Source organism: Dryas octopetala, chromosome 2, assembly GCF_963921425.1.
Source record: "Dryas octopetala chromosome 2, drDryOcto1.1, whole genome shotgun sequence".
Lineage (NCBI taxonomy): Eukaryota > Viridiplantae > Streptophyta > Magnoliopsida > Rosales > Rosaceae > Dryas > Dryas octopetala.
In genome coordinates this window covers 16,445,118-16,471,113 of record NC_141367.1, presented here as the reverse complement: position 1 = coordinate 16,471,113, position 25,996 = coordinate 16,445,118, and the positions used below count along the sequence as shown (strand labels likewise).

General features: G+C 35.7%; 4 protein-coding genes across 5 annotated transcripts; 1 reads left to right on the top strand and 3 right to left on the bottom strand.

Moving 5' to 3' along the window:
- Positions 1–5: 5 nt before the first annotated feature.
- LOC147293502 (uncharacterized) lies at positions 6–4,774 on the bottom strand. Of its 2 annotated transcripts, none has more exons than XM_086232682.1 (5): positions 4,381–4,771; positions 2,834–2,986; positions 1,273–1,507; positions 415–637; positions 6–255 (listed from the first exon to the last, which is right to left on the bottom strand). In XM_086232682.1, exons 1-5 carry the CDS (start codon positions 4,714–4,716, stop codon positions 114–116), a joined length of 1,089 nt encoding a protein of 362 aa, XP_086088808.1. In that variant the 5' UTR covers positions 4,717–4,771; the 3' UTR covers positions 6–113. The 2 variants fall into 2 exon arrangements, with proteins under 2 accessions (XP_086088808.1, XP_086088809.1); XM_086232683.1 differs by having other exon boundaries at positions 165–255; positions 415–617; positions 4,381–4,774.
- Positions 4,775–7,175: 2,401 nt separating this feature from the next.
- LOC147293501 (dihydrolipoyllysine-residue acetyltransferase component 5 of pyruvate dehydrogenase complex, chloroplastic-like) lies at positions 7,176–11,080 on the top strand. The gene is made up of 6 exons (XM_086234482.1): positions 7,176–8,270; positions 8,695–8,886; positions 9,008–9,095; positions 10,523–10,593; positions 10,772–10,855; positions 10,943–11,080. The coding sequence occupies exons 1-6, from the start codon at positions 7,410–7,412 to the stop codon at positions 11,045–11,047; spliced, it is 1,401 nt and encodes a 466-aa protein (XP_086090608.1). The 5' UTR covers positions 7,176–7,409; the 3' UTR covers positions 11,048–11,080.
- A 688-nt stretch (positions 11,081–11,768) lies between these two features.
- On the bottom strand, positions 11,769–12,837 carry LOC147293500 (leucine-rich repeat receptor-like tyrosine-protein kinase PXC3). The gene is made up of 2 exons (XM_086234480.1): positions 12,278–12,837; positions 11,769–12,076 (listed from the first exon to the last, which is right to left on the bottom strand). The coding sequence occupies exons 1-2, from the start codon at positions 12,744–12,746 to the stop codon at positions 11,769–11,771; spliced, it is 777 nt and encodes a 258-aa protein (XP_086090606.1). The 5' UTR covers positions 12,747–12,837.
- LOC147293499 (uncharacterized) lies at positions 12,795–15,040 on the bottom strand. The gene has a single exon (XM_086234481.1). It carries the CDS (start codon positions 14,812–14,814, stop codon positions 12,922–12,924), a length of 1,893 nt encoding a protein of 630 aa, XP_086090607.1. The 5' UTR covers positions 14,815–15,040; the 3' UTR covers positions 12,795–12,921.
- Positions 15,041–25,996: the final 10,956 nt, after the last annotated feature.

Sequence of the window (25,996 nt, the reverse complement as noted above, 5' to 3'; positions counted from 1 at the left end):
AAACTTCATCCAATCGCCTCCCCCCAAAAGAAAAAAGAAAAAGAAATGAAAGAAACCATCTAATCCTCTAACTAGTTTTTCATATAGAAAGCTATAAGGAATTACCTATCAGCCTAGCCATTTGAAATAGATCCATTTTGATGACTGAACTTCTGGCTCTCTTCCAAGAATTTAAAGAAGTTAGACAAAGTTGTTGAATCGTTGCTTGTGTCTCTCTTAACCAACCATTCCTCTTTAAGTTGAACATCGACATCCCTGCAGAAAAGTGACCCACAATATCAAGAACTAAGGACCGCTATAAGGCAAGGCAATAAGATGACTCTGGATAACGGTATAATCCCTGGAAAATGTTTGGAAAAATAAATAAATTAACACAAGCATGCACGCGCATGTGTACAGTTGCACATGCATTACCTCCTAAGGGCAAGAATCTTGTAGTTCCTTCGTAGGTAATCAGCATGCTTTGTAAGAGCATCTTGAGCATACTGTCTGCCCACAGTTCTTACTGCAGCTGTGTTTAGTAAATTTTCCAATGAACCATGCTTTTTCAAGAGCTTTAGGGCAGTCTTCTGACCAAACCCAGGAGCCAGCTGTTGGATCCCAGGAACACCATCTGCCTGATCACCCACAATGCACCCTAGACATTAAGCGAACAGAAATACAAAACATGTTATGGAATTCGTATCAAATAAAGAGGAATTTGCTTGGTTCATCAGACCAAAATGCAGCCTAGTAAATCCACTTCAGGAGCTAGAAAATTGTCGTCAAAGAAACTGATAAATAAAAAATAAATAAAAACTGTCTCTGAAAGAACTCCAACTTATTTTTGCTACCCAAAAACTGTGAACCATATGGGAGGTTATTCTTATCTCAACAGATTATGCGTGCTATAAGTGCATATATGACTCAGACGCTCTCTAAAATATTTCTGCACAATCACTGTCCAAATTGTCATCCTTTTAGTACAATTAACTAACAATCTCAGTGCTGTCTCCATGACATCCCAGGAATTAATGATAGTATTTTCATTAAGCCATAAACACTATACAAATCATGAATTCTTATATAACAGGCACAGCCACACCAAATAGCATATATGAAGAAACTTTCAAAGACAAGATGCACCAACATCATAATTACTGATAACTGGCTTTGGAAACGGTACTGAATAACATTTATCATCAAAATGCTCATATATGTCAAATAAAAGTCATGTAGCACTAACATAATTGATTGTAATATGAACATCACCACATTACATGTCATACTTACTAAGGCTCAAATCACAGCATGGATCACAATTATACTGAGCTATGTAGTGCTTAAGGGTGTAAAAGGACCAGCGCTCTAAATCTTCCAGGGGCATAACAATTTGGACATCTTCTGAAAGCAATTGCTTAAAATCTTTATCAGGAGAGGCAATTACCACTCGGTATCCTGTTTGTAGAACTTGCCCCACAAGTGTAGCTATAACATCATCAGCTTCATGGCCTTCTATCTTTATAACCTGCATCACTTTAGGCCTTAAATTTTTATCATTTTACAGCCTTTTTTTTAGAGCAAATCAAATATGAGAGGACGTATTCAGAGATATCTGAAATGTCATGTCAAATTTATAGCAATTTTAGAATAGAGAGTAAATTGGTTACTAAAAACCTTTTCAAAGAACTAGATCCCTCCCATCCATAATCAAAAGCATATATTCATATAGGAAAGTATTCATACCTTATTCCTTCATAAGAAATGCCAAATATGAAATACAGAAGCAACAACATGAACTTAACGAATAAGAAAGAAACAGGTATCCCATACTATCAAAGGTTAATTGATATTTCTACATTTTATAGATGTTTTAGAGTTTCTACTCCTTTTGACCTCTTCTAGAAAAGAAAAATGAAAAATTAAACAAGAGGGCTTCAACCTGAAGAGATTATGAAATAGTTGTCACAAACAATTAGATAATATTCTGAAAAAGACATAATTTATCAACGCAAAATTTAGTACATGGTAATCATGCCTTGATATATGTAACCTTATACAGTGGACCATCTTATACTTCATATTCTCAAACTTGATAACTTCTAATATTTTATCAGTTCTCAGTGGCAGTGGCAGTGGCAGTTGGAGCAATAATGTAGTTCAATGGTGGTAGGTTGGTAGCCCTAGAGATAGTAATCCCACCCTCCCGTGGGATTCTCCTCCATTTGGTGGATATAAAAATCCGAAGCATTACTATATCATGTTCCAATTGCAGAGCCAACCACTAGATATGGATACACATTGTCTATTACTAGAAAACTTTTACGAGTGCTTTATGTATTTTCTTCCTGTTGAATTTTAGAAGTTATTAAAGCATAACAAGTTTTATGAATATTCTAGAAGTTGCAAATTTTATTGGGTATCCAGGTCCAGTTTGCAATCTATTTTTGGCGGGCATGGTAGATTTATAAACAAGACAAATAAGGCCATAGAGCAACCCCCTTTATGTGCTTCAACAGGAAGAGTAGCCTTTCAGGAGTGCACATTTTATGGTGAAATTAAAGCTCAATTGTTGAGATGGCTATTTGAGTGGTCACATATGGTCACATACAATCCCTTCCATTCTTTTCCTATGTTAGATTTTCTTGCTTCTTCCGTTATAAAGCTCATGGATACTGCTTGTGTTCTAGGTGTAGTTTCCCCTTGGTGTTTTCTTAATAAATTATTACTTATCAAAAACAAGTTAGTTTTGATGAATGCTTCTAGCTCTGTAATTAGATTCAGATACAACAGACTTGAGATAATATTCTAACATATTAAAATGATAAATTTACCACAATAGAGGTTAACTCACTGGCACATTGCATTCTCTAAGAACATTTGTGATGACTCCGTAGGACCTTCCAACATGACCCCTTGAAAAATGTCTTAAGAATTTCCACCTATGTGCTTTATATGAAGGTAATAACTGTCTCCGGTATTCACTTCCTCTTTCCCCATCAACAACCTGCAAAGGTATATTTTTAGAAATAAGAAATCCAAATATATTACCAGTTCTGAGTAACCATCATGTTACAACATAAATTGTGATTTCATCCATTGCAAAAAGACAACGGACATGAGTTTCTAAAGCAACCTTCCCAATTAAAAACATGATTATGGGAGAAGTCTTGTTTAAGAAGCCAAGAATGGCCAAAAGATAAAAAAAATAAAAAATACTCTTTCTAATTTACTTGAGTCAAAACGAACTGAACTTGAAACTTACAATATTCTGTATCCCTGTATCTAAATTCCAGGGAAATGAATAAATCAGTGAAATGTAGACATATGGACTGTCCAAGTTCATATACCATAGATAGCAAGGATACTAGAATGTTTTAGTAGCTGCATTACAGATACGTCCACTGGGATTTAACCCTAGTACACACCCTACATCTTTTATCTTGAAGGGGAAGAGGTGCCATTAGGCCCAAAGACAGCTGGCATGAATGTTAATAAAAGCTTGTCATGATCACAATATCCATATGACTGATAACAGGTTTTAAAGGTCTCAAATAATTATATCAATGTCACGTGCAGCTCAAAATCAAGATTACCAAGGCAATTAAGGTAAAGAAGCCGATGTTTATGAAGCAAGTGCCTAAGGCTATGCTGTTTTTAATCAGGATTTAAATGTAGTGCTGATTGGGGCCACCATGAAATAATAAGATAATCTTTTTTGGGAGTCTTGGGACCAATGTTTAAATTAAAAACTTCTCCTATAACAATCACAAAATATGACCCATGTGCTATTGAAGAATCTAAAGATTTTTGGCCGTTTTAGACTTCCTTGCATCAAAATCATGATGAAAATAATTTGTATCTCAACCAATTACTGAAGGAACCTTTGAGTTCTTCTTAGAAGGTTGATATGGCTTTTATAGTGCTGTAAGCAACATGAAATTCATCATCATAATATAAATACTCCAACACAACAGAAATGTAATTTTTTGCAGAAATGTATAGATTTACACATATACAATACTATCCAGAATTATATATATTCTTTTTCTTAAAAAAAATAAATTAAAATAACCATTTTTTGGTCTGGAGGAGTGGAATCGAACTTGGACCTCTTCCAACAAGGTCCCAAATAAAGTAAAAGGAAATACCATATACCAATAGCTAGTTGGTAATCACTTGACTTATAATAACAGCTAAACACTTAAACGGACGGCAAATCATACTCTAAAAAGAAACAACAATAAAAATATAAGGAGAAATTGCAACAAACATTGAAGCATTTCATCAACTGGACTGAGATGTAACTAGTTAATCATTTCATTATCGACTAAAAAAAATGGGAAATAAACCAATGAAGCATTTCATCGAACACATGGTGCAGTGATGAAGAGGGCTTACAGCGATAACAGGGTCGGAGAGGCTAACTTGCTGGAAAAATAAGGACACCCAATGAGCAAACGAGTGCAAGCTGGGTTTGCTTCCAGCATAACAGAGAGGATTGACGTCTAAAAAGAAGACCCTTTTCTTGCTTGTCTTCTTTGGCATTGGCAACACTTGCCCATCAACCCCCGTTCGTAATTTATTATACCCAGAAGCTGAAGAAGAAGAGCATGCAACAACTGCAGAAACCTTCCATGGTTTTGTTGCCACTATTTTTCGAGAGACGGGAAGACGCGGGCTTGCAGAAATAAAGGGCTTGATATGAATGCGGGTAGGAGCTGCAACTTCTACCATTTGCAATGATTTTGATGTTACGACTTTACAAGCCGGATATTTATCGAGAAAAAACAAATAGAAAGAAAGAAAAACGGCTTTTTTTTTTTTTGTTCTTTATTAATAAGGTCATCCACACTAGTTGAGTGAGTATGATAGCCATTTGAGTGTTAGTGGCATGAAAAGTAATTTTGTGATCTAAATAGTCCTAAGAGTGATAGTTATAAAAATTATACCGGTTTAATTTTAAAAAATCTTAAATATAATATTAATATTGATTATATTTGGATTTATAATTTAATCACCAAAATTATAAATTCTATATTTTTTCTCTACCAATGATCATTTAAGTTGTTTGATATTTTTAATGTTTGAAATGCATAAAAATGGTAAATACAACACAATTCATTTTATTTCATGATATAAACAACGAAAAACATATAAAGGAAACCGCACTAACAAACGACAAAAAACTAGCTGTTACAATTTTTTTGGTATTTTTTTTCAAATGACGTCATGTCACCAGCGCGCACATCAACTGGTGCAATTTAAAAAAATTAAAAAGCCAATGATCAACATATTTGGACCGCTGGTGTCCTTCATGCGTGCCTAAAGGAGTGGCAGGCCGGTGCTGTTAGGCTGGGCCCCATCTTGTCGGCCACTACCCAGTTTTTTGTTCTTACTTTTTCTCCCATATGGGTGGGCCCCACCACCCATTACCTTCAGCTCAAATAGCCCTCACCCAGACCCATGCATTACCCTCATTTATCACTCTTAAATGGGCTTACTAATTAATTTTTCGGCACACTATAAGAGTGAGTAAACTCATACAACACTCTCACTCTCACTTTCGCCACTGCTAATAGCCTAAGCCACAACATACAATCTTTTTTAGTCATAAACTCAAACTTTTAATCTATTTTTTGTCCATCCTTTATCCCTCACCACCCTTTTGGCAACCTTCCAGGCAAACACTAGCCTATTTCCTACCAACGTGACAACCACAATTTTTGGACCAACCCACAATCATAATTTATTTCATTGGTAATTGTAGTTTTTCAATGTTGTATTATGATTTAAAGAATAAGTTTTAGGGCCCGTTTGTTTCACCTTCTTAACAGGGATTGGCTTAGTTAAGACCCTAAGCCCATGTTTGGTAAGATTAGAATTAGAAAAAGTAGGGCTTAGTGAATCCCCTCTAATTTAAATGAACCTTCTTAAGTGGGCTTAGTGAAACCCATGAAAAAGTGGAGGTTTAGCTAAGAACCTCCTTGGCTTGTACTAGCTAAGACACACCTCACCCAATTGCATCCATCCCCAGCCCGTCCTTCGCTCCTCCCCCCCAACCCAGCACATCCCCACCCCACCCCCCAACCCCATCGCACCCCCCACCCAGCCCCTCAGTCACACTCCGCCCACCCAGCTCCGGCCTCATCGCACCCTCCACCCAGATCGTACTCCGCCACCCAGCTTCGGCCCCATGCCCAGATTGTGAAATCCGACGAAGAGCCCGATCAAGTGGTGAATAATGCTCTTTCTCCTGGGTTTGTTTGAGGTAATGTAACCATTTTGGATTCAATGTCGAGTTCGACGCACCCATTTTGCTGCAAATGAAAATGGGTATAGAGAGAAGAGAGTTGCAGACATGAGAGAGAGAGAGAGAGAGAAAGAGAAAGAAAGAAAGAAAGAAAAAAGATGGAAAGAGAGAGGAGGAGGAGGAAGAAAAAGTGATCGGCATGGTTGTGATTGTGGGAAGGTGGGAGGAAGAAGTGGGTACTGTGACTATGGGTGGGTGGGGAGGAAGAAGATACGGGGCTTATGTGAGAGTTTTGGTTAATCAATTGTTTTTAAATTTTTAGTTTTATTCTTTAAAGTGTAAAAGATAAATTTTCATTAAAAAAATAAAATGCAAATGGGTGGGGTATTGGTTGATTAGTTTTTGTTTAACTTATTAGTTTTATTTTTAATTTGAGTTAAGTGTAAAATATATAGTTTCATTAAAGAAAATTATTTAGAAATACTTTTCTAATTTCTAAACAAACTTAGAAATAGTTTTTAAAAACCTAATAATAATTATCAACTTGTTAATCATCTACTACACTGAACATAGGATAGTACTATTTTAATTATCCAGTTTGTTAGTCTTGCACTGTACCAAACATAAAGGTAGTTCTTAACTAGCATAGTCCATGTCAAGCCAGTCCGTGCCAGTCCCTATAAATAGTCCATGTCAAGACAATCCTATGAAACAAACGAGGCCTTAGTGTTTAGTTTCTGGGTCCTAGAACTTGAGCTCTCAAGTTTAAATCTTTAAATTACATACAGTGATAAGTAACTGTGGACAATCACAACTATGAATGTGTGGGGGGAAGGAACTGACAGCTAGGATCTAAGATTTAGTGCCAATAGGGTGTCTTTTAGGTTTATTGTAGTAGGTTTTACTCTTTGGAACATTGACGTAATTAAGTATTATTGACAAGTGCAATTTAAAGTTTACAGGAACGAAGCACATCATCACATACACCGGTAAGGTAGTTGGAACCTCCGCCCTGGTTTCGATGAGTTCGAGAAAAACACCCGAATATGAAAAATCCCAAATGACCCAAACATCAAACAAAACCTTCCCATAAAAACCCACTCACCCTCTCAGCCCTTCCTTCTCTGCACAACAACACTCGCCCACTCTCTCTCTCTCTCTCTCGCTGACTGCTCAAATGGCTCACCTTCTCAACACCTCCTTCATCCCCGGCTCTCAAACCCTCCGCTGGAACCCTACTTCTTCCACGCCCGCCCTCATTTCCGGTCGCCGGAGCAGGGCCCGAGTGCAGGCCAAGATCTGGGAGATCTTCATGCCGGCGCTGAGCTCCACCATGACGGAGGGTAAGATCGTGTCCTGGGTCAAGTCCGAGGGCGACAAGCTCTCCAAGGGCGAGAGCGTCGTCGTCGTCGAGTCCGACAAGGCCGACATGGACGTCGAGACCTTCTACGACGGTTACTTGGCCACAATTATGGTCGAGGAAGGCGGCGTCGCCGCCGTAGGCTCGGCTATTGCGCTCTTGGCCGAGACGGAGGAGGAGATCGCGGAGGCCAAGGCCAAGGGCCAGGCCAATTCTTCATCAGCAGCACCACCACCAGCGTCTCCGGAGCCACAAATTGTGGAGAATGTGGGTCCGGCGGTGGTGCCTAAGGCGGCGGCAGCTACGGTGGCGGCTGCGGTGTCTTCGACGCACCCGGCATCAGAGGGAGGGAAGAGAATCGTGGCATCGCCGTATGCGAAGAAGCTCGCAAAGGATTTGAATGTGGAGTTGGGGGCAGTGGTGGGAACTGGGCCAATGGGGAGGATTGTGGCTAAGGATGTTGAGGCTTTTGCTGCTCAGGTGGCGGTGGCGGCTACCGGACCCAGTGTTGGGAAGGCGGCGGCAGCGGCGGGCCCGGGAATTGAGTTGGGGACGGTGGTGCCTTTTACTACAATGCAGGGTGCTGTGAGTAGGAACATGATTGAGAGTCTCTCAGTGCCCACTTTCAGAGTGGGATACACCATCACCACTAATGCACTCGATGCTCTCTACAAAAAGGTAAAAATTGCGTTTTGGTAGAATATACTACATTACTACTGGAAAGCTTTAACATTTAGCAATAAAGATGCTGAATTCTTATTGGGTTTTAGGACGTTTAAAACTCAAATTCATTGTTCATTCTATTTTCATTTACATACTGCTTGAGAAAGCATTTATGCTCTGCACTGAGAAGATGGTTCTGAGGTAATTTGGATTCCAAATTTTGGGCTGTTTATCATGAGATTTAATGTTATGCTTGATTAAAATTCAGTCTCAACTACAGAAGTTGACCTTTTCTTGAAAAGGTTAAGCGATTAGGTAGCATTTTGTTTAAAGAATGCTGCTCAGTATTTGAGAGTTCTGAATCAGGATTGTAGATTGATAAGTTAAGTTTGCTGTGTTATTCTGTTAGTGATTTGTGCATATTATAATTTATTTCTAGATCAAGTCAAAGGGAGTTACCATGACAGCATTGCTTGCAAAGGCGACAGCACTAGCATTGGTTCAACATCCTGTAGTCAATTCTGGCTGTAGAGATGGTAATAGCTTTACATATAATAGCAGTATTAACATTGCAGTCGCTGTGGCAATCGATGGTGGGTTGATTACACCAGTGCTTCAGGATGCGGACAAGGTTTGTGCCCTTACTTTTGCCTTGACTTATAGTAGTGGTTTCTTTTGTTTGGTAAGGGGGTTGGTGGTTCTTCCTGATGCAAGAAATTTTTAATGGGTGTCTCTTTTGATGTACGTGTTAGGTTGACATATACTCACTGTCAAGAAAGTGGAAGGAATTAGTTGATAAGGCCAGGGCCAAGCAGCTGCAGCCTCATGAATACAATACAGGTACTGTTATTACTTGCCTAAGTACTTAGTGAACCTTGCAATGTTAAGCAGAGAACACAAGTCTTTTTTACTCGCAGTGTCCACAACACAGTCATGATGTGTTTTACCAGATATTGTGTATTATGTGATACTTAACAATGGAAGATCTTTACATGTGAAGTTTATAAACTTGTATAAGATATTTATTTCAAAATTCATGATAATTTCTATCAAATTTAATAACTGTTTTTTGATTATGTGGGAAGATAGTTTACTTGTCTCCGTAATGGAATTGGAACCATGTTGGAACGGAGTGAGTTCACTTGGAATGAGGAGAAATTTATGTGCAATGACATTGGCTTCAATTTTCTTTTTTTGTTTTTGTGGTATCCTTACTGCATGGTCCAACAAGGATTAAGAAAACTATACTTCCTTATGCATTAAACAACAGCACTTCTGGAATGATCTCCGAACTTTTCAGTTTGTATGACATTATTCATTTTCCCTTCAAAACTTCTAATGATTTAGCTAAACTATAATGTGGAAGTACTGAATTTTATACTTCTTCTTGCTTTGAAATTGATTATCAGACCTAAATACTGAGTAAACCACTGTTCATCATCCATGATGCAGTCATGCTTCTGTTTAGTCCAAGAAACTGTCCCCAAACAAGTTGGTGGCCTTTGCTCAGAATCTCATATCCTCCATAACTTGTATATGAGGTTGTCACTTAGGTTCCTTGGGTTCTCAAATTATCCCTGGTTCTGTGTGTAAAGTAGTAAAGTACTTTACAAATAGAAAATGCCAGTTTGGTAGGTGGGTTGGATTCTCACTTCAACTCAATCATTGCTCTTTGAGGTCACACCCAACTCTTGTTTCGATCATTGTTCATCATTGTCCTTCTTTTCAATTCAGAGCATCATTAGAGCCAGAATGTACATTATAGCAACAGTGTCTACAAATTTTCATCATGATGCAGTTAAATTCTGTTCTTTCTGTCACCTTTTGACTAGGTGGCTGCATCCGAAGTGTCTGACACTTAATTTTTAGTGCCGTGTCCCATTGTAGCCTATTTGGCTTTGTGTTACAGCCAAAGTCAATAGGTCTTTGGTTCATTGGCATAGTGGCCTGAAGCAAAAGACCCTTAATTTTTTAGTGTGCCTTATTTTTAGGCCCATAGAGAACCCTACAATGGTGGACTGTCTGAGTACCTTATCTCTCTTGTTTTGTACAATTCAAGTTTCTGCCATTCTTCTTCCTCATTTTACTTCAAATTTTGATGAATAACCTTCAAATTTTATTATATTACTTGTATGACTACTTTTCTGTGATGCACTTGTATCATTTTTCCTACTTGTTTTATTGACATGTAAAAGTCATGACCGCTCTTTCGTAGATGGACTACCCATACTTTCTATTTTTGATTTTTCTTAATGATGTTTTGATAGGTACCTTCACTCTTTCTAATCTTGGGATGTTTGGAGTTGATCGGTTTGATGCCATTCTGCCACCTGGAACTGTAAGCGTTTCTACTCGCATTTTATGGTCCCATATCATATTCTTTTTTAGGGCAGAAATCCCCTCACGCATTGCGTTCTCCCTGTTTTCCTCTAGCTTATTTGTCTTAGAGAGTGAGGATGCCTGTGGTGTGTTAGTGGTTATTAATCTTTGTGCCTTTCTGGTTTCAATTTCCACAGGGAGCAATTATGGCTGTTGGAGCATCTCAGCCCACTGTTGTGGGTACAAAGGATGGCCGGATTGGTTTGAAGAACCAAATGCAGGTGAGAAATTTGAAAGTTGTACTTATTTGGTATATGCATTAAAGCAAAACATAATTTCTAATTCTTGGAACACGCATTTATATACAGGTAAATGTTACAGCTGATCATCGTATTATTTATGGTGCTGATCTTTCTGCATTCTTGCAAACCTTGGCAAAGATTATTGAGGACCCCAAAGATCTTACATTCTAGTCTCAACATGTTTTGTTACCAAATGGCACCCTCTTGGCTTTCCCAATGTCTTGTATTTTTCCTGTGTTACCATTGGTCTTGTTTCTATGATTCTCAATCATATAGCTTGTTGGGAGGCTTGTTCAATTTTATAAAGATAGAAGAATTTTGAAGATAAATGCTCACTGAGTTTTAGATTTAGTTTTAGTTTGTCCGAAGGTTCTGTCATAAATTCTGGCTGGCTGTTGTTTTTTCTATCAATTTTTTTTCTTAGTTGGCTATAGCATGAAACTGGTTGTTGAGGTTGTAGCAGTATGTAATGGATAGATTGAATGAAATTTGTAACTTACAGTATTTAACATCCATGACGAAATTGTTGCCAGTGAAATATATTTTTATAAATTCTGCAATACTGTTCTTACAACTCTGCTGGTACCGGCAATGCATTGTTTTGATTAAAGCCAGTCAACCTTGGAAGTGGAAGAAATGCTGTTACGACAGGAACCTGGCTTTTGGTTGTCTTGTTGCCGTGGTGAAGCTGAAAATTATTTGAGTACAGTAAAGAAATTTACTATATTTTACATACATTTTACTTCTTATTTTTGGCAATATCTACTATGAAAAGATAAGCTTTTCAGGGCACCACACACTCTAGTATTTTGTAGGGGACTGACCAAAACTCATGTTTCATCTTTTGAGTGGAACTGCTATTTAATATAGTCTTTGTTCTGCCCTCTTACTTTTATCTTGCATTGAGGAGCATCCTAAGCACACTCTTCATTTTTGGCCTTGCTTCTGGTGATACACTAACACAACCAAGAGCAACTTTCAGTACTGCAAGCATCTGGCTTTTGACAGCAATTGAAGTTCTGCTGATACTGAAATCAAGAATGCGATCCCATTTATCTTGCTGCACTGAGTTACTTAATACCCACTTGGCCAACTCTGTTCCCTCACTCACTGCTGGCTTTCCTGTCAGAAGTTCCAGCAGAATGACCCCAAAGCTGTAGATATTTGCGGCCATTGTTACCCTCATAGTGTAAGCATACTCTGCAACCACAAAACAGAGACAAGATTTAGACAAGACAGAAACTCATTTAATGGTGAAATTCGAATTACTAATTATGGGAAGTACTCTTTAAATCCAGAAAGTTATTGAGCAAAAGGGCAAGAATGAATTTAACTAGGGGTAAATAGGCACTATAATGAGAAGTCTTTGTTACTGCAAGATGAAGTCACAGAGTTCCTGACCTGGAGGGATGTAGCCAACAGATCCAGCAACAGTAGAAAGGCTTCCAGTGCTCTTTGAGGGATCAATCACCTTACAAAGCTCAGCATCTCCAATCAGAGGCTCCTTGAGGGACTTAAGCAAAATGCTTCGGCTTGACAGGTCAAGGAGGAGTATTGGACCCGAGGTGCACCCATGAAGGAAGGCAAGACCCTGAGCTACTCCAATTGCAATACTGTATCTACTTGCCCAATCCATGTCAGTACTCGAGCTACCATGAAGAACATCAAAAAGGGTGCCTTTTGGAGCAAATTCATAGAACAGATAAGCATTGTCAACAGTCAAAACATAGGCCAAAGGAGTCATGACATTGGAATTGCTTAGTTTCCCAAAGACCTCAAGATCATTTGCGAATCTATCATGGCTGCCAAATTGGAATATCTTGTCACTCCAGTTAAGCTTCTTGACAAAGTAGCATGATCCAGATGGCATGATCGCCTTGTAATAAGTTGAAAACCTAGTCTTCAGCACAATGTTTGACAGGTCAGCAAATGCTTCAATGGCTTTAGTGAAATCGATATTTAATCTGTGAATTCCATTTGCAGTTAAGAGATTGCCTTGGAGGACCTCAGGAAGGGGAAGATCTTCCCTTGATTGTAGTTGTTCATCATTTACCCTGTAATTGTGCCGTGATAGCGATCGCTCCAACAACAAAAACAGCAGCAACAACTGCAAGAACGATTGTCACAGCATCTGATTTTCCCTTCTTTTCCAATTTGGTTGGTGTTGTAGTAGCGTTAATCAAACCCTCATTTCCAGTGGTGTTAACCATAACCCAAGAATTAAACTTTGGAATAACTCCAGAGAGCTGATTGTTAAAAAGCAACAGTTGTGTCAAGGATCCCATTTCAGTAAAAAATGTAGGTATCTCACCTGAGAATTTGTTATTTGAGAGATCCAAGATTTCTAATCCAACAAGCCTGGAAAGAGTACTTGGAATGGATCCTTTGAAGAGGTTGCTGCTGAGATTCAGAGCAATCTGCAATGTTGTCGGCATCCTTGGAATATCACCACTTAATCGATTTCCACCAAGTTGGAGTTCCAACAGAGAATTCATCTGGTAAATAGTGTTGGGTATGGAACCACTGAGATTGTTGCCTTGTAAATTCAAGTTAATAAGTTTCTGCAGGCTCGAAACCGAAGGCGGTATTGTACCATTCAGAGAATTCCCGCTGATATTCAGAATTGACAGGCTCTGTAGTTGAGTAATTTGACTTGGGATTTCTCCAGCTAGATTGTTAAATTCAAGTTTCAAAACTTGAAGATGAGTAAGGTTACCCAACTCCGCCGGCAAAGCCCCAGTCAGGTTATTCCGAGCCAAATTCAACAGCGCCAAATTCTGGCAAGAACCCAATTCAGGAGGAAAAATCAATCCAGTCAATTTATTGTTTTCCAGCTCCAAGTATGTCATGTTTTGGAGTGTTGCAGAAGGTACCATCCCATCAAGTAGATTGCTTCCCAATCTCAAGCTCACCAATCCTGGCGATATATCAGCGGGTATGGATCCCTGTAACGTATTACCAGACAAATCCACAGTCTGCAATTTTGATGGCGACAAAAGGTCCGAGGGAATTGACCCACTTAAGCTACTGAAACTTAGGTCCAAATTTTTCAGATTTTTTGTAATTCCACCAGGAATTGGACCTCGGAACTTGTTCAAATTTGCTGCAAATCGCACAAGGCTTGTGATATTGGAAAGGCTTTGTGGGATTTCCCCAGTTAAAATATTGGCAGACAGAATCAAAACCTCCAACTTGGAGAGCTCTCCAATTCTATCAGGAACAGACCCAGAAAGCTTGTTTCCGCTAAGATCAATCAGAGTCAAATTGTGATAATCCACAATTTCAACAGGGATTGTACCTTGAAATTGATTCATAGAAAGTTCAAGCTTCTCCAAAAATTTGGAATTTCCAAGGTTGGTAGGAACAGACCCACTAAAACGGTTGACACTAAGGTTCAAGCTTTTGAGCCCAACCAATCCACCTAACTCTAAATTAATGGTTCCACTCAAATTATTATGAGACAAGTCCAAGACCTCCAACCCAGAAAAACCAACAAAGGTAGGCAAAGAACCCTCCAAATTGTTAAAACTGAAATTTAGTAGCTTTAACCCATCTATCTTCCCACAACCAGTGATAAACCCAGATGGGATTGAGCTCAGATGGTTCTTTGACACATCAAGAGTCTGCAAAGACTCAATCTGGCAAACAGTGGGCAGAAAATCTGAGGAAGATAGAGAAACCCCAGATAGAGAAATTTGATTGACAGATGAACTTGTGGGGTAGTTGCAGATGACTCCTTCCCATAAACATGGGTTTGGCTCCTTTTTGATATCCCATGGAACATTACTACTGTTTAGACTGTTGGAGAGATTGATCATGGTGGTTTTTTGGTTTGAGGATAGTTGAGACAACACCATAGGATAGCAAAACAATAAGAAGAAGAAGAAGACATAGAAGAAACAGAAGAAAAGAGAGCTGCTTTGCCCATACCTGGTCATTTTTGCTGGCTGTGGTGGCAAAGATAAGAGATTGTCTTGCACTTCCCTTTTTCAATTATAAAAATGAAGGCATGTGAGAGATTAGAGGGACTAATGCATATTTGTAGATATATTTATGTGGTTTCAGACTTTCAGTTTTCAGGTGGGTAGGAGACCCAAGAAAGAAGGTGGTCAGACAGAGAGCATAGATAGGAAGAGAGAAGAAGAGGCTTATAATATTAAGGGTTTTGAGAGAGAGAGAGAGAGAGAGAGAGAGAGAGAGAGAGAGAGAGAGAGAGATGTCTGTGTTTTGTACTTTTGTGTGGGGTTTTGGGGAATGGGAATTTGTGGGAAAGAGAAGAAAAATGTTGGGCGTGTAGTTTGGGAGTTTGGGAGCGTTGTGTTGGGTGTGGAGTTGACTGGGACTAGTGCAGGAAGACTGTGACCGAAGACTAAACAAGAGTGGTCTGAGTCTTCTGACGTCTGAATTGGGGTTTGTAGGAAAACTCCTTCTGAGTTCTCCTTTCTTTTTCTTCATTGGGTGTTGGGAGTGGAGCCCATGATTGACTAAAAGGACCATCTTGTTCAAAAACGCGTAGCTGGGAAAGACTTGAAAATTGACTAATTGAGAGCCCAGACTGTGTGCAATTTCCATTAAAATCGTTTGGTTTGTGGAAAACTTGATTCCCTTTAAACCGAGAGTTTAACTCTCGAATTCCTGCTGCATCATTATGATTTAGGCTAAATTTTTGTTTGCAATATCCACAAAAATCGTTTGGTTGTGGAAAACTTGATTCCCTTTAAACCGAGAGTTTAACTCTCGAATTCCTCTGCATCATTATGATTTAAGCTAAATTTTTGTTTTTGGCCCATGTAATCTAGGCCAAGTTTTACTTTAATCTTTGCGTTTTCAATTATGTCAATTTTGTCCTATAATTTTTTAATAGAAAATTAGGATTAAATATCAAATATTAATAGTTTTTCAGTAAAACAACAAGACCATTAATTTTTTTAGTTTAGGTACTAACTTAGAGTAAGATATTTTGGATTAGGTCACAAATCAGTTTGTTATACAGTTGTGATTGTCGAACAGTTACAGTTGTAAGTGTTGAACAGTCACAACTGTGACTGTTTAAAATTTATAAAAAATCAAAATTTTTAAGGATTTCATACTTTTGATTTAGGTTTGGAGGATGAAATCCTATAACCCAAAGACTAAACATTAAAGTTTAAGCCTTACAAATATTGAAAAAACAACAAATTAATAAAAAAGTTATGACTGTTACACAGTCACAGCTCAATATAACCAAGTTTTTTAAAGTTGGTACTTAAACTGAAATTTAGTACCTAAAGTGAAATGACATAAATGTTTTGGTAGTTAAAATAAAAAAACATTACAATTTGGTATTTAAAGTCAATAGACCTATTTTTTAATTGTTTCAATTCAAGAATATACCCTTAATTTGTTCAATTTGTTTGACCAAAATACAAAGGCAACTCATGAGCAAGAGTATTTTAAATTTTTTGGTGGTTTAACTTCATTATTACTATTTAAAATTCATTGAATCGTGCACATCGCATGTTATTTTCATCGAATAAATTGACGAAACAAAAGGTTTGTCATTGAGTTGCAATAATCAATAAACTATATATAGTGATGAAATTGACAAAATTAAAACTACAAAAACTGGAGTGGAACTGCACCCAAATTATAGGAAAGTACGAAATTCTGCCTTATAATCTAGGGTGATTCACAGGCCAGTCCAATTTTCTCTTTTCCCTTAGACTCATACCTTAATGCTTTTTTATTTTTGACTGAGGTCTAAAAATATTATTCAGATGTTTTTAATTTCAAAAATATCTAATATTATCCTAAAATTAATGATATTTAAATCTTAATATTATCCTAGTTTAATATTATCTTAATATTATAATATTATAATATTATCATATTATAATATCTTAATATTATCATATTATCCTAAAATTAATTGTGGGATTTAAATTATATAAATCTAATAAAAATGTATTAGCCCACAAAATAAAAAATAATCAAACAAGGAAAAAATTCTTTATGGATACATTTCAATTGTACCAATCGATCAATGGTTTGTCGGCGTTTATGTTATAGTTTAACTCTGAGATTTTGGGCACATTTTATACCCTAGGAGGAGATGAGGTGAGAAGATTGAGATTTACCCTCAAAACTTGGGAAAGGAACCAACATGACCGAGCAATCAGCAGCGAAAACCGAGCATTCGAATCATGTGTGCACCTAATGGAGAATATATATATATATATATATATATATATATGCATTGGTACAATTGAAATGTACCAATATATATATATATAAACCTAGGTATTGGTACAATTGAAATATACTTATATATAGTTTTTTTCTTACTTGTTTGATTATTTTCGATTTTGTGGGTTAATGCAATTTTTTTTTATATTTGTATAATTTAAACGGATATTATTTTTTTATTATTTTAAATTATAAAACATAAAAACTAGATTATCTTGAATATTTTAATTAAAAAATGTAAAATTAAAAATGTCCTAAGGGATATTATCTTTCATAATTTTAAAAATTAATTGATATTAATTATTTTAATTTCAAGAGATAATATTAGTCAAAAAATTTAAAAAATCCATTTTTTGGACTTTAGCCTTAAAAATTGGATTTAAGTACAAATCTAAATTTTTATATGATTTTATTCTAAATAACATTTAAAAATTGGGCCTATTTCTAATTAACTGTATGATTTTTCATTTATGACATAATATAAGTAGATGAATGATGAATCATGCATAAAGTCCTTAACTGGTGGGCTCTCTGGCTTTTTGCCTCGACCCAACATTTTTTTTGTCTGGGACCTGACTCACCAATGAATGAGGCTAAGGCCCATCCATTGGACCTAGACTCAATCAACTTATTTAGGGCGAACTTGACCTAGGACTCAAATCAACGTATTTTGGACTTAATTTGGTTTTTCAATTTTATTTATAACTTCGTCATTTACTTCTTCTTCTTTTTTTTTTCTGAATATTAAATTGGTATATCATCTTCCTTACTCTTCTTATAAGGCTTATTGTTTAGATGGGAAGTTGGGAACCTATAAGACCCAACTCTCTACTTAAGCATGTATTTTTGTTTGGGGAGAGAGATTTGAACTTGGACATTTCTAATATTGTAGAGATAAATGGAGGGAGTTGCTGGCTGGTGAGGGAGGTGGGGCGTTGGTCTTGAAACAATTCATTGTTTTGATATTTTTCAAATCCAATATCAATATACTGTTTTTATAGTTACCTATATTCACTAGTATACCTAGGGCTGGGTTGGGTTGACCGAAAAACTGAGGCCGAGCCCGAAACCGGCCCAACCGATATCGAAAAAAATTGTATCGGAAGTTCGGTTTGACTACCGAACCGGGAGGTTAGGACTCGGTCCCGGTTCTCATATCCTTAAACCGTCAGTAAACCGAACCGAACCGAATATACTTAACAAATCATTTAAATAATTCATTTTTATACATTTCTAATACATTTCTTATACATTTCTAATAAATAATTTATAATTTTATATAATACATTTCTATAATTTATATAAAACATATATTAATTTATAAACCCCTATAATTTTAATTTATATGTTTTTTAATATATATACATATATATAAACTAATTAAAAATACTCTAAACCCTAATATTAATATATTATACTAAATTAGTGAATGGAGTCAAGCCCCAAAAATGGTCCAAAATGTGGCCCAAAACATGGCCCAACATGTGTTCGGTCTAGGCCCATGACCGAGCCGAGCCGACCAGATTCTTCGGTTGACCGGACATCGGTTTACCGGCTTGCTGGTCTCGGTCTCGATTGCCATGGAGGCTTACCGGAGGGGTTCGGTTCGGTCTTCGGTTTAGGGATTTCGGTTCGGTTACCGATCCGAACCCACCCCTAAGTATACCTTAACCCCAAATTTAATTTATAGACCAACTAGTGGGGAGGGTGGGAGAGAGGGAGGAGAGAGTGGTGGATGCGTCGAAGAGGGGAGGGGGTTTGGGTGTTTTTTTGTTTGTTTTTTTTTTAATTGAATTTTTACTTATGTTTTAGCAATTTTAAAATATTAAATTTTTAAATGAGTTTTGAGATAAAAACACAAATTGTGATCTCTAAAATGGCATCAAAGAAAAGGTCGCATAGTGCCAACTTGGCACCACGTTTGCAATTAAAATGTAAAAAAAAAAAAAAAAGTAGAAAATGATGAATATGATGAACTGGCTGGAACATCATCTAAAATAATTGGAGCATTATTATGTGTTGACCATTATTTGTCAACAATTTTTCGCGATCAAATTTTAAATCTAAAATAACAAGTCAAAATTTCAGATCTAGAACATCAAACCCAAATCAAAATTTTATATCTACAACAGCAAATTCAAGTCAAAATTTCATATCTGGAACAACAAAATCATGTCGAAAATTTTATGGAACAACAAATCCAGGCCCGCGCTGAGCGAATTTCAGGTAGGAAAAAAAGACTTCATTTTTTTCGATTTTTGATTGGATTCTTTTTGGGTTTTACCATTTTGATATCAAAATTCATTTTTTGGGTGCCAATTTATGGAGTTTTGGTGGGTCCATTGGAGATGAGAAATGGTATGTGGGTTTGGGTATGATTTGTGAAGATTGAAGGTTTGTTTTCTTTTGGGCTTAGAGAGAGAAACAAAGATCGAGAGAGAGAGAGGAAGAAGGAGAGAGAGAGAGTAGGGGTCGTCGGTAAGAAGATGTTGCCGGAACTAGAAGACCCGCCGGTGAGGGTGGAGATGAGGGTTATTGGTGAGTGCGGGCCTGTTTTCATCGAAATGAAATGGGAAGGGAGGGGAGGGTTAAAAAAGATAGTTTGGTATTAAAATAGGTTATTTAATGCAATGTCCCATGAGATAAAGTATTAGACGGGTCAAAGGTTGAAGAGTTAAGTCAAAAAATAAAGGAGATAAAATGCAAAACCGATCATACTGTAGTTTTGAAGGTGTTAATGTAATTAGGCCACAATTTAATTATTTGTCTTTATACAATTTCTTTCCGCTAAGAAAAAAAAAAAAAAGGCTTAATAGGTTGGGCCCCAGCTTAGCTTAATGGCCCAATAAGGTCGAGCTAAGCTACTACAATTAGGCCTAACTCTCTACCTAACGAGGTTGTCTTTAAGTGCAATCGTCTATGTTTGTGTTGGATAATAACATTCCAAAAAAACAAAAACAAAACTTGAGTCTGTAATGGTCTAATCAAGTCGATAAGGCTTAGTGATTCTTTACGGGGTTTGATGAAGAGCATCAAGAATTTCCAAATCTTCTAGGTGTTTGCTTTGGAAAAAACTTCTCTCTTTAAATTGAAGATTTTCGGCAAGAAAAAAAGAAATTAGAGATGATTATTTTTAGGGTTTTTTTTTTTATAAAAAAAGTCCAAAACGAAAAATACAGTGATCGGACGGCTCACCTACAAAAGCACGGTGACTGGCCGGTCCACTTTATTGATCTGAGCGCTCGGCCCCATTATTGAACACTCAATACAACCCACCGAGTGTTTGGCATGGTCATCAGTGCTCGGCAATGTCATTGTGCGCTCTAAAATTATCAATATTAGACAGTGACAATCATTGTTACAGTGTAACAATAGCTGTTTAAATTGCTAAAATACCCTATAAATTACCACTGTGTGATAGTGATAATTTTCCCACTTTTTTTTTTTTAAAATAAACTCACCGAGCACTCAGTGTCAAAAACACGAAACATAATATAACGTGAGTTTTATTTGTACAAAGTGAATATATTCATCATTTTAACTTTTTAGGTGAGTTTATTTATTATTAAACCTTGTAAAATAAACTTTAGAGTAATTGTGAATATATTTTACAACCAATTGGAAAAACTATTCAATACAATATAGTCAGAGATCAAATCCTCAATGTACAAGTTGATCATCGACTAACAATTCTAACTGGTCAATGCTAAATTGTGGGTCTCACCTGCATAACTTGTTAAAATGAAGCGGGCCCAAAGATGATACATGTCAACATATGATGGGCCACATTAATCTAATTAAATTGATGACAAAAGAAATTAGAGTTTTTTTTTTTAATAAGTCCAAAACAGAAAAGCTCATGATCGGCCGGTCCACCTGCAAAAATACAGTGATAGGCCGGTCCACTTTAATGAGTCAAGTACTCAACACCTTCACCGAGCACTCGATACTATTCACCGAGGGGAGAAATTATTCTGTATAACTAATATTGACACGTGGTATAACTAATCTATGTATTATAATATGAGTGTATATTATTAATATTATACCCTACTAATATAAACACATCGTCCAATAATACCCTTACACGTTAGTTTGATTATACCACGTGGCATTATATTGGTTATACCCTATAATTTTTCCACCGAGCGCTCGGCAATTGTCACTGTGCGACAATAACTATTTGAATTGCATAAAACACTCATGTTATACTATTACTAATTGCCATTGTGCGATAATAACTATTTGAATTCCATAATTGTCACTGTGCGACAATGACAATTTGCCAAGTTAAAAAAAAAAAAAAACTCACTGAGCACTTGGCACCAAAAACACAGAAGCAAATATAACGTGAGCTTTATATGTACAAAGTTGACATATTTATCATTACAACTTTTTAGGTGAGTTTTTTTTATCATAAGGGCTGTAAAATGGACTTTAGAATAATTTACTTAAATATATTTGGTTTAATAGAATTTTTTTATTAGACCTAAAACATTGATATAGACCAATTCACATTTAGGTCATAAGTTGTCCATATTGTCGTTCTTTCAAATATAAAATTCTTCAATTTGTATCATAATATGTTTATTAAACACACTCGGTGAGATTATAACTTATTTAATTTATTGAGCTCAAAAATGATGAAGCTTAAAGAGTTATTTTAGTGCATATACGTTTACGAGATCTTGTCACATAGCTCAGACATGAGCTTTACCCCTTCTTACCATAATACTCAGATGGTCAAGCCAACATGTACCCATCTTACATCCCTACTCGCAAGTAACCCAATTAACAAAGAGAGAGAGAAAAAACATAAATAAAAAAACCAATAACAAAGTGAGATGATTTTAATTGACAAGTAATGCTACATGCACAATATTTTTTTATATGATGTGTGTACCACATTTCAAGGATGGAGCTAAACTTTTCAATTTGGGAGGGGAAGGAGGAATTTAAAACCAAACATAGGGGGGTCACCACTATCACATGCTATCTAGTATCTACCACATATTTGAGAGAGTTTAAAAAGTAGTGCGGGAGTTATAACCACTACAGTCTACACTCTACAGGCCTTGTTGGCTTGTTGTGTGTCCGCATGCACTTCTCTAATACTGAGACTCATTTGTATAAGTATATTATAGATATGGTCTGTACAAATAATTTTTTCCCCATACAACAGCCTTTTTGTAATTTTGTTGTCATTAGTTAAGTTTCTTTTGGTAATAATTGTCACTAAGAGTACTAAATTAGCAAAAAACAACAAAAACATTGTAAGTTTCACTCATAAATTAATGTAAAAGATTTATTTGTTTTTAAGCCACAATGAGTGGCTTAAAACTAAATATATATATTTTTTTTTATGCTGTATGTAACTCTCACAGAATTACATTTTATTTTGTTATGCTGCAGTATGTAAAGAGTTACATTTTATTTTGTTATGATGCAGTATGTAATTCTTGTAGAGTTATATTTTATAATTTCGTAGAATTACACTTTATTGAATGATGTAGTATTTTTTTTAAGGTTTAAGTATTTAGAGTTTATGTTGTATGACTTCATATTTAGAATTTTAGGACTTTAGCCCTAAATTCTAAAGACTATATCATAAACCCAAAAATCTCAAAAAAATTAAACTAAAATTTGGATATGCTTGAGTTTGAATAGTATTAAATGCTGCATATTTGATTTTTCTTTAATTGTGACTTAAAAATAAATAAATTAATTAAAAGTTTGAGTTTATGACTAAAAAAGATTGTATGTTGTGGGTACGTTATTGAATTCTATTATTAATGCTTTGTCTATTTCATTCTAAAAAGGACTTCTATGAAATTAGACTTGTACAAGAGAATTGGCTTACGTGGTGGCGCGGTTAGTGATTTTAGAGGTATAGAACCTCCTAGATAATAAAGGCTATAATTGTAGTGCAATATTGCAAATCCCTTTCAGATCTCTAGAGTCAACACCAATATTGTTTGGAAAATATAAAAACAAGGAGGTGTTTGCTCCTATCAATCCGGCGGTAGATGAGATGTCATTTTTACAAATTGAACAAAAGGGTTCATTCTTATTAGTCTTAATAAATGATACAGGCATGTATACATGTCCATTATTTATTTGGTTTATAAGTCTAGCAAGAAACTAAAATTTTCCAACATAAATTAAAATGGAAGTGACTAATTACATTGTGGCATTATGCACTAAATTTATTCACCGAGTCATGTGTATATATACATATAATTAGTATTTTACGTGATATAAATTAATAAGATTCAAATTGGCTTAAATTGAAACAAATGAGACTCTCTAATTAGTTACTTTGATATATATTATTGGCCCATTTCTTAATAACTTAAACTTTATGTATAACATGGTATTAGAACTTTAGTTAATTTTAAGATGGGTGACAATCCTCACCCCGGCCCTCACTTATCATTTGCAATTAATGTTAACAAGCAAGGTGAGTGACAAAAAACCTTTTATTAGGTTATAGTATTCTTCTCCATTTTGGAGGAATTTATAGTAGAGATAAAATGTTTAACTAGGAAAATAATATAATTTCATAATCTAGACTTAATCACATAATTTAAGGCTAATTAATCATAATAAAATAATTAAAGAATAATCAACTAATTCCATAATCATGGATGAATTATGGATTTATAGTCAACATTTCCAATAGTGAGTCTACTCATATATACTGTTATTTTTTTGCCTTACTATTATATTGTCCACAAGTTTTTGCCTCATATGAGGTAAGACATTAGCTAGATTGATATACATTATTTGTCCATTTTTAGCTTAAGTAGGGATTCACTAATTACTGCTAAATCATTGGGTGAGCGAAATTAATGAGTAGGTAATTATCCTAGCAGTACCAAACAACCAACTAGGTAAATTATATATATATATATATAGGTAAATAATTCCTGCAAAGGAATCATCGATGTGGCAAAATTTATGCAATACGTTGATTTGGTAGTTTAGCCCCCTATGAGTCCTACTTTTTTTTTTTTCTTTGTTTTTCCCTCTCTCTATATAGGCCATTAGATCCACCTTTAAAATACAGCCATATGGACCCAAAACCTTGATCCCAATCATCCCAACACACTTGAAATATTATACAAGAAATGTGTAACCTGCAGAAGCAGGTGAACTAAAACTTTAGGAACAACCAGTGTCAACCACCACCAAACCTCTAAACCTCTCCAACTCCAATTGAGATACTTTTTTACAAGTTTTCAAAGTTGGGGTACTAAATTGAAACAACATGTAAAGTTGAGATACTAAATTATAATTTACTCTATTATAAAAACCACGATCGTTCATACACCCTAAACGCTAAACCTAACTTCTATATCTTTGATTGAGATAATTTTTTGTATGGATGATTTTTGAGTGGAGAACTAGAAATGATCGGTTCAAATCATTAAAAACACGATAGAAATGTGAGCTTCTATATATAAATACACTTGAAGAGTATAATTCAATTAACTCTTTCGTTAAAACCTTGTTGTTTTAATAATTGTGAAGACCATAACGTAATTTCAACGATTTGAGCCGTTCATTTTTTAATTCCCCACTCAAAGATCATCCTGGGAAAAATTGGTCAAATCGAAATTCATCTACCTGTTCGATTAGCATTAGAAAAACCACGATCGTTCATAAGTTTGACCATTGTTACCTAACTTCTACATCTCTGAGTGAGGTAATTTTTTACAAGGATGATCTTTGAGTAAGAAACAAAAAAATGAACGGTTCGGATAATTGGAAACATGATCTAAATGTGAGCTTCTACATATAAATACACTTGAAAAATATAATTCTAATAAACTTTGTCGATTCAATAATTGTGAAGATTACAATGTGATTTTAATGATTGGAGTTGTTCATTTTATTCATTTATACTCAAAGATCATTCCTACAAAAAATCGACCAACTCAGAATTCATCTACTCGTTCGATTAGTATTAGAAAATCCACAATCGTTCATAAGTTCTAGCACCGTTGCCTAACTTCTACATATCCAATTGAGCTAATTTTTTTATATATAGGAATGATCTTTGAGTGAGGAATTGAAAAATAAACGGTTCAGATCGTTGAAAACACAATCACATCGTACGTTATTACATACATAAAATTATACACAAAAAAGGCGTTGAGACTTTGGACGAAGAACTACAAGTACAAGAAAGTGAATTTGTGGGTTTTGCATAAACATTGTGGGCATATCATGCAAGGTAATTGAAGGCTCAAGTTTTGCTTGTGGAAATGTGCATGCATCATCAATCAGCATTCAACCATCCTTAAATACATACACTAGATCATTTCCTGGTGCTTGACTTGATCAATTAATCAGCAGTTGACCCTTCAACTCCCATCACTCATGATTAGTGGCGTAATTAATGGCATGACTTGAACCGTCTTTTGTGTATAGATCAACCATATTTTTATTGCCTATATATATATATATATATAAAACATAAAACGTCCAATCTGATAGGCTCCATATTTTTATTGCCCACATATATATATATATATAATTTCCAACTTTTTCTTCTTCCATATTGTGGAAGCTGAATGGAAATGCAACACAAAAGGCTTAGTTACATTATAATATGTGGATCCTTGCGTGACCTTGACCTAAGCTATGAGCCTATGATGGAAGTCGACCCTCTTAATTAATCAATTTCTTAATTTTTTTTTTAGGATATTGATTAAATCAATTTCCACTTGATAAATTCTTGAATTTTGTTGATGATAAAATATTATTGATCATATATACCATCAATGACTGGTAGACGGGTGAAATTATTGATCATCATTGATGGTATACTGCTAGATGATCAATAATATTTTATCGAATAATGCTATACTTACCACATTTCTTATACCA

Coding starts and splice junctions, on each gene's coding strand:
- LOC147293502 (XM_086232682.1), bottom strand. CDS start 4,716: ATGGTAGAAGTTGCAGCTCCTACCCGCATTCATATCAAGCCCTTTATT. Junction 2,987..4,380: donor TCTCCGACCCTGTTATCGCT/GTAAGCCCTCTT, acceptor ATACCTTTGCAG/GTTGTTGATGGGGAAAGAGG. Junction 638..1,272: donor ATGCTGTGATTTGAGCCTTA/GTAAGTATGACA, acceptor CTTAATGTCTAG/GGTGCATTGTGGGTGATCAG.
- LOC147293499 (XM_086234481.1), bottom strand. CDS start 14,814: ATGACCAGGTATGGGCAAAGCAGCTCTCTTTTCTTCTGTTTCTTCTAT.
- LOC147293501 (XM_086234482.1), top strand. CDS start 7,410: ATGGCTCACCTTCTCAACACCTCCTTCATCCCCGGCTCTCAAACCCTC. Junction 9,096..10,522: donor GCCTCATGAATACAATACAG/GTACTGTTATTA, acceptor ATGTTTTGATAG/GTACCTTCACTCTTTCTAAT. Junction 10,856..10,942: donor GTTTGAAGAACCAAATGCAG/GTGAGAAATTTG, acceptor ATTTATATACAG/GTAAATGTTACAGCTGATCA.
- LOC147293500 (XM_086234480.1), bottom strand. CDS start 12,746: ATGCCATCTGGATCATGCTACTTTGTCAAGAAGCTTAACTGGAGTGAC. Junction 12,077..12,277: donor TGTTGGCTACATCCCTCCAG/GTCAGGAACTCT, acceptor TTGTGGTTGCAG/AGTATGCTTACACTATGAGG.